Source organism: Acanthisitta chloris, unplaced genomic scaffold, assembly GCF_000695815.1.
Source record: "Acanthisitta chloris isolate BGI_N310 unplaced genomic scaffold, ASM69581v1 scaffold18153, whole genome shotgun sequence".
NCBI classification, from domain to species: Eukaryota; Metazoa; Chordata; class Aves; order Passeriformes; family Acanthisittidae; genus Acanthisitta; species Acanthisitta chloris.
Genome location: NW_008666767.1, coordinates 42,697 through 51,191, shown reverse-complemented (window position 1 = coordinate 51,191; position 8,495 = coordinate 42,697). Strand labels below are relative to the sequence as shown.

The window sequence follows — 8,495 nt, the reverse complement described above, 5'->3', positions numbered from 1 at the left end:
CTGCACTGGAGATACTCATTACAACACAGGCAAGCTTATCATCTCTTGGGGCTCATCAGCTTTCCACCTACAATCATGAAATGAGCTTTCTTCGAAAACCTATTTAAGACACACCAAAGAGCCAGACTATTGCTGTGGTTTCAAAACAGTTAGCCATTAGATCCCACAGACAGGTGCTGTCAGACCAGGCTCACCTATGGCCCCATGAAGGATCTGTTGTCTCAGCTTTGGAAATTGCCACTGCAGATTCCTGAGAAAGGGACTGAGAGCGACATGAGCAAAATACCCTGCAAGTCTTCGTACTATTTGAAGAGACAGAAAGATCAAGGCTGTGCAGTCCAGCAGCAGACATTCAAGAAAATACAAAAGGAGGAACTGGTCATTGTGAATCCAAAGAAGAGAAGAGTGACCAGCCAGATCTGGCTTTTTTCTCATCTCCAGAATACAAACTTCAGTAAGAAGCCTTGGCCCTCACTGAATGAGGCAGGTTTTTTCAGGTCATACTATGTAGTCCTCGTTGCGAACCTCCACAGAGGCAAAAAAGAACTGATAAAACCATGACACTTAGATGAGTCACACAAATCATATCTGTATATCCTATGCTCATGTTTTGACATCCCAGAGGACTTTGCGAAGCATTTGCTTTGCAATTATTTAGGACATTTTGGCATTTAATGTCAAAAAAACCTACCCAGCAAAGTATTTACATTGAGCAGGGAAGATATTCATGTAGGAATATAAAGATCTAGACACCTGCTCAGGACTTCAAAGCTAGCCTGTCTGCTAGATTTTCTAGGACAGATCAATTACGGTTATAACTGTATAACCACTGTTACAACACAGAGAGTACTGTCTAAAACCTCCAAACTGAGAAGAATTGAACCCATCTGCAAAAAGAATTGTGAAAATGTAAACAAATTAGAAATAAACACTTTGCTTCCATTTTTATATTGTTACTCTTTTTCAGAAGAGGTCCCTACAAACAAGCAGAAGGCAGAACTGTCAGGGTAGAAATCATGCCCTTCAGTTCATCCGCTACTCACAGGAATAATGCAGCTGTCAGAATCTCGAGATGCAAACTCTACATTCCCCAAGTGAAGGATGCCAGCAAGGATTCGAAAAATTCCCATTTGGTAGGTATCACTAATTCCTGAAAAAGATGAATAAAATGTTTTCAATAGAGAGAGCTGAGGTTGATTAAAAAAATTATTAAGAAGAAAAAGAATGGTGACTGCTGTGTGTGACTTTGATATTTGACAGTACTGATTTGCTCCACTTCTATTAAAAACATTTGACAGTCAGATGAAAAAAAATCCATTAAAATGAACCATTAATTTGCTGTTTCAAAGTGCTTTGTCAGTGACCTCCAACACTGTATATGCTACACCAAGGGAATTCACCATTTATGCTCACATAACACGTTTCTCCTACACTAGATACACGACTCCACTGTAATTTAAATACCTTCTTTATGCAATACAACTACCTTAGTCCCTTTTTTAAACACAACAGAGTATGAAGAAAATATATACAAACAATGCAGAAAACACTTGCTAGTGTATTGGATTTGGGCTATGGCTGTGTTTAACAAATTACCTAGCAAAGTGCAGGCCTGCCTGGTGTTTGCCATTTCCTTAGCATCATCAACACCATCAATCATGGGGCTTCCACCTTGCTTCGTATAGTGAAAGTAATTTGCATTCCCTGCAAGAGGAAAAAAACATTTTATAGACATTGATGCAGAAATTCACAGCACATCTGTAAAGCTGTGTCATGATTAAGTTGCTCTTGGCAGAATCCATGACTTGACATGTGTCAGTATATTTTTCCCTTCTGGCTTATAAAACACATTTATTCTAGGGAAGATTTTCTCAAGATTTATCAGTGCAAGTAATTATTCTCAAGCTACCTGATTCCTACAGTAGGCCCTCAAGCATATTCTCTACCTAACCTTGGTTCAGACTTCCACACGTGTGGAATTATCACTTTGGAAGCAGTTATTCTCCAAGTCTGAGCCAACCACCGAAGTAACAGGCACAGAGTTGACAGCAGCAGCACTTCAGAATTATGTGGCAGGTGTTATTATGCTATTATTGCATCAGGATATAATATATTATATTTTTCCCATCTTCTTCTCTTTTCTAAGTTATGGTCTGGCTTCATCTTATGAGTATCTGTGATCCATTCTGAGAAGTCCTATTTGGAGAATGGATAGCTTCCCACCACCATGGGGACAGCACTGGGCTCCACTTGGGAGAGCAGTAGCTCTCTGGGGTACTGTGTAAATTCCTACAGTTTCCACGGCCATGCTTCCAGCTGTACTAAAAGACTCCTTTTCTTCTGATCTGCTAAGGTTCCAAGAATGCTGCAAGAGAAGTCTGCTAAATGGCTTCTTTAGTTATAATTACATCAGTTCCTTTCTTTCCTGTGTCAGCAGATGTGAATCCTAAATGCGTCAGGGTGGTGCAGAAGAGCAGAGAAACACTTTAAAACCAGAATATTTCAGAAACCAGCACTGACAGGCTGTGCAGTTTTCCCACTACGATACCGACTTTCAAAAATATACAAGAAGCACTGACAATTATACCAAATTTTAAAAATGATGAGGTGATTGCCTGTCCTAAAGTCATCATCATGCCTTTCGTTTACAAGGCACCAATTCCTGCCAAATGAGAAACTTTCCCTTTATCAACATTGTAATTTGAAAAAACAAAAATTTCATTTATTAGTTTTATGATCAGCAGGTTAGTAGAGCTAGTAATCATTGGTAAGAGCCCAAGCAAAAGTATGCAGATGTAAAATAAGCTTTTCAGGTGCTTATACCAGAAAGGGTAAAATTCTCTGAGGCTGGAGTAATGGCAAAAATGTTTTAAAGGACCAAGAGAAGAGAATTTCACCCTCCCCACTGGGAAGCTACTCTGGAATCCAGGACATGGTAAGTCCTAGTGATTATAACTGCAGTGCACTTGAGTCTGCTGAATAAACAAGTCTGACACTTTGGTTTTATCCAAAACCCACAAGGTATGAGGTCTGCCATTTTAGTTATTTTCAATATATTTTAGTATTTAAAGGTTAAAAAGTTTAGAAATTTAAAGCCAGCAATTCTTCTTTTGGCTCAAAAAGCTCAGAGATGCTGCTTTGTTCCTGCACACAACACAATGAATGTGAATTTCATACCTAATCGTAGAGTTTTAAACTCGGGTAATGCTGCAGAGGCACAAAGCTGGTAAAAGATGTGGTAATTTCTCTCCTCTTCTGCCTTTAAAAAGAAAGGAATTCATTATTTTTCACCACTTAACAAGTGGTAGAAACAATCCTGAGCAGAAATGAATTACTATGTGCAGTGCTTTCTCTAGCAATACATTAAGAGCACAGAAGCTGCATGGAAAAAGGAAAGATAAATCAGTATCTATCACTTCCTTCTTGGCTAATTTAATCAATTTTCAACAGTAAGAAGCATGTAGACATTTCAATTTTAAAAAAAGCTAAGATTTCACTTTTCAGAACTGCGGATTACTATTAAATATAGACCAGGATTCTATGGGTGGGTGAAATGATCATACTTAAAAGCTTTTCATTTTCCAAAAATAACTAATACCATTCGCCTCAGCATTTATAGTAAGCTGGTAAAGGAACTATCTTCCTTGCCAAGGCAAAGCTTGAATTTTAAAATGAAGGACAAACACAGCTCAGGTTATGACTCAAGACCAACACTGTAATTCTGAACTTAAGCACTCTAAATTTCATAACTTCAAACTAAAAAACCCACAACTCTCTTCCAGCTAAACCATGTGCAATAAGTCTCTCATTTTTAAAATATACAACACCATTTCATGTAACATCCTGACATGATAGAAACTGTAATTATTTTTTTTATACCTTTAGGCAGCCAGTCCAAGATAAATCCATTTTTACTGAGGTCTAGGCTATAAGGCAGGTAAAGATGAAGTGTGGGAGACAATGGATTGATTCAAGTATGAAACAAGAAAATGAAGACATTACATTAGGATTACCTGGAAAACCACTCTTGATTTTTCCAAGAGGTAAGTTCTCATGTTAGCACCAATGATTCGATACCTCTTATCAAAACCAATTTCAATGTATTTCCCAAAGCGGCTGCTGTTGTCATTCCTCGTAGTTTTGGCATTTCCAATAGACTGAAAAAAGGGAATATCATAAAGGTTAAACAGCTTGTAGAAATTACCACATCTCTTTAATTATCTACATGGCTCACACACACTGAACAACATTAATCTTGTCCTGATTTAAAAATAAACAAGAATTATCTCCATCTGGTCAACAAGTTACACCAAAATATGGTTATTCCATTAACACAAGTTTGGGATCTGATCTTCCAGGCAATTATTTCACTAATTTTCCAGCTAAAAACCTTCTATCGCTCTCTGGAGCCTTTTAAAAGGAAATAAAGAGTCTAACAGAAAGCTCACATACACACAGATTTGTAACAATTATTTCACCTGTATATATTCATGTATGTATATGGACAGATATATGTATAGTACTTGGAACCTCTGTAAGTCACCCTACCATAAACCCACGGTCAGCAAACAGCCCCTCTGTTCTGCCTGGCTAAGAGTTTATTATTATTACTACTCCCTAACTGCCACATTTCCAAACTACTTCTGAAAATATATAGTTAAAAAATATTTCCTGCATGCCTAAGTATAATCTAAAAATTAACATACACAAACTCATGTCATTTGCCTGAAAATAAACCCCTTCCCTAGCAGGTGGGTTACTGACCCAGAGAGCCTTCCACACTGCCCTACATGCCTGACTGTCTCAGATTAATTCAATACAGCTCCAGACACAGCAAACAAAATTTCATGCATTTCCTCTATAGCACATATCTTGGGATGCCCAGGGCAAATAATGCCCATGATTCCATGGTCTTGGCGCACCTCTGCCTTACCTTGTCAGGGTTCACCACACACCAGGTACCAGCTGGATATATCAAAATTCATGCAAATCACAACATGCTGAACTTCAAAGGAAAGCATTTCCTCTTCTCAATTAGACCATGTTTTAGACATCATATAGCAATTCATGTTCCAAAAAATTCTGTGTATCAAAAGGAATGGCACTTGGAGCAATTCAGATGCAGCGCACTGACTTTTATCACATGCCACTGTGTGTATGTTACCAAGCACCTAACTCTGAAGTGCACCACAGCTGTATCTATGTCCTAGTTTCCCAGCTGACGTAGCCATCCATAGGAGCTCTGTACTGAAATAAACTTGAGAAAAATAAATGAGAGCAAGTAGCACTGCTGAGTATCCCAAATCTGTAAGCAAAAGGCCAGTGAATGGGTCAGTGCCAGCTGGTACAGCCTGGGAAGTGAGGATTAGACTGTGAGAAACCCCATGACACCAGCACACACACCCAACCCAGCAGATGTCAAAGTGGGCATCACATGGACAGTCGCTGTAAGGGATCTAGGAACAAACTGCATCTCTGCAGTTCTAAGAAATACCAAATTAATTCAAACTGAATGTCTTCTAACTCCATTCTTGTGTTTTAAAATTATTGCTACTGTGATGTATTTTGTTGTTGGTGGTAGCAACATAATATTACAAAGTTTTCAGAAACCAATTATTACTTTGACAGGTGTTACTGATAAAAACAGTTCAAGTCTTTGGGATTATAAGATTGTTTACCAGAGTCCATGCAAAGCTGTATTACTTGCACAGCTACAGAGGGTAATAAAGAACGAGAAGCAGGAAACTACATCTAAAGATGTGTTTTAAGACTTGTCAATTTCTACATTTGTAATAGGAAAACTGTATATAGTCAATGACTACAAAAGCAATCACTTCAATAGTTCTAGAAATGTACAGTGGCCTCTTGACATTACAAAGCATTTAGTAGGCAAAGATGATGGGAAATTTCGATACTAATGGTGGCAGCCCATAAAATACTGATGTTTAGGTTGTCCAAATACAAATTAAAAAATAAAATGACCTTCTGCTCCCAAGATTTTACAGTCACTTAGCAAATGAGGGGTTTCCTGTTTCTAAAATGAATTACTCATTCTCTTCTCTAGGGGTTAATTTGTGTTTCTACTGATTTATCAACTGAAGAGTTCAAAACATTAATTATGCCATCATAGAGTCTGTCTCAACATCAGATTTTACAACACTCACTCTAAAGCTTATTTCAAGTTCAAGTGTTGGAAATCAAAAGGATAACTTTCATCCCATTATAACAATGTTTAAAGTAATTGAAATAGATATTTTGATATACCCATGTTCAGGAAATTGTTGTTATCCCTAGAAAATAAAATAAAGCACCACCATTGATTTTTAGTGACTAAAAAAAGGTATGGATGAAAAGCTCACTTTTAGTCCTCAGTTTAAACTTCCTTGCTTTGGAAATTATCTCAGACAATTAGTGGTGAGCTGATGGCCACTGACTGGGACGTGAGGTCCAAGGAGTGAGAGAGAAAGATGTTTGCTTTAGGCTTTGAGACCAAACAAAAGAAGTGGTGCAGGGAATCCTGTGAACAGCTTGTATTTCAGCCAGCAAACAGCCAACTACAGACCTGTCCTGCAGAGCCTTGTAACCTGGTAGTTGGCTGTGTGATGCAGCTGCCTGCCTGGCCCCAGGTACCACCACTGTGGTGGGCAGGGGAAGGCAGAAGGGACACTCAGCACCCTGGTCCTATTACCCACAGACTGAATCTCAACATGGAAGGTACACTGCACTTACTGCAAAGAGTGGAGCTGTGCAAGGTGTTCTCTGGGCTTAGCTCACACCTGCAAAACTGCCATTGCTCCCCAGGGCACAGGCTGCTCCCCAGCCACTGGGGCAGGTGCAAAGCAAAGCAAAGCTCAACTCCCCTGGCATCCTCCCATAGCTGGACATTTGGGATGAGCCACTGCCCATCAGGGCACAGCTCATTTTATCCCCCAAAAATGTTTCAAAACACCACACGGCACCACAAACCAGTTACAATTACCTTGTGACAGACACACACAACTGTGATGGGGCAGCTATAGTTTGAGTTTCATGAACTCCTCGTGCCAGGAGGAAAGGAAGAATAAAACATAGTTCATTTTTAAAAATACCTGAGAAAGAAAACAATGGCAGCATTTTGCATTTCACATTTCACTCCATGTACTCTGTTTACTCATAATACTTCACACTACTGCACAGAGGTGCCCAACATCTACCCAAGCATCAGTGGTCCTAAGCGTTTTCTTAGGCTGTCCATAGGCATGAGCATGTGCCTATGGACAGTGCCACTTCTCTCAAGAAATTCCTCTGAGAATTTCTCTCTTATGAATAATTTCTTAATGTAGTTCCCTAACTTCAGCCACAACTTGAATCTACACATGTAGGCAAAGACACAAGAAACAATTCAGATGAGTCTAAGAATGTTTTCTGCTTGGCCATGACATCAGAATTACAGCATCTCCTGAGCTTCCCAGAGAACAGAGACCCTGAAGCAGGAGGAACTGTACATGTCATCTCACAGTCTATTGCCAGCACCTGTGCCCCAAGTCAATGGCTTTGGGACTTGACTACAGTTAGTCACACAAATTTCCGGAACTGAAACACGAGTCTGAGCTACTTATAGCAAACTTAAGTTTTCTGATGTGCTTTTCTCCTCTGAAAGAAACTGTGTGCATCCCATTTAACTTTGCTTTCTCAGTCTCTCTTTCCTAATTGTACTTCCTAAAATTGAATATTTGCTTTACTGAACAACTCTTTTCACTTCAGAGTATAATCTACCTGCCCACACTGTGTGATGTACGTGTTTGGTGGGTAAGACCAAAAGTTTCACCCTCTTTGGAATTTTACACACAAAACCAGTCTTCTGCAACTGCAGAAGTCTGGGAACTATTAGTGTTACAAAGCTGAAGAGATTTAAAGCAGAATTCATATAAAAATTACTTCGTTGTGTGAATACATTAACAATACTAAAACATTACCTCATGTCTTCTCGCAGTCTTTCATAAATGCTACACAAAATGATGCCTAAAGTACCTCCTTGTAAATGGATTAAACACAGAATTTTAATATGTATTTATGTATCTTTTTTTTAAAGTATGGATTCTTGTCTCTCCTGAATGCTTATGTTAGCCTCAGAGCAGTAACTGCAGCTGGAGTGTGGGGGTTAGTGCAGCAGCTCTTACCTCCATGATGGGGTTGGAGGCCAAGACTTTCTCCTCAACATTGGCTTCACTGGCAGATCCACTGACCGTGGCAAAGTACCTCATGGCATACTTAGCAGAGACAGTCTTTCCAGCTCCAGATTCCCCACTGACAATGATTGACTGATTTCGCTCATCTCTGAAACACAAAGACATGTTAATTCCCAGCTGTTCTCTCAAGGACACTTATCTTCTGCATCCCCAGCTTGGCAACAACCCTTCCACCGTAAATGTTAGCAATACAGCAACAAGGTAAAGGCATGTGGCAGAAACAAGGCAGTTAGTTACCAAGCTGCCTGAATGGCTGACTGGACTGCC

At 39.4% G+C, this 8,495-nt stretch overlaps 1 protein-coding gene across 1 annotated transcript in view; it reads right to left on the bottom strand.

The window, feature by feature from the left end:
- Positions 1–8,495, bottom strand: part of MYO5A (myosin VA (heavy chain 12, myoxin)) — a gene marked incomplete at its 5' end in the record, with an annotated part of 78,717 nt that overhangs the window by 46,538 nt on the left and 23,684 nt on the right. The window contains 5 exons of the mRNA XM_009072270.1: positions 1,044–1,150; positions 1,597–1,704; positions 3,178–3,259; positions 4,014–4,157; positions 8,160–8,316. Coding sequence (XP_009070518.1) covers positions 1,044–1,150; positions 1,597–1,704; positions 3,178–3,259; positions 4,014–4,157; positions 8,160–8,316 — 598 coding nt within the window. The remainder of the gene's footprint in view (positions 1–1,043; positions 1,151–1,596; positions 1,705–3,177; positions 3,260–4,013; positions 4,158–8,159; positions 8,317–8,495) is intronic.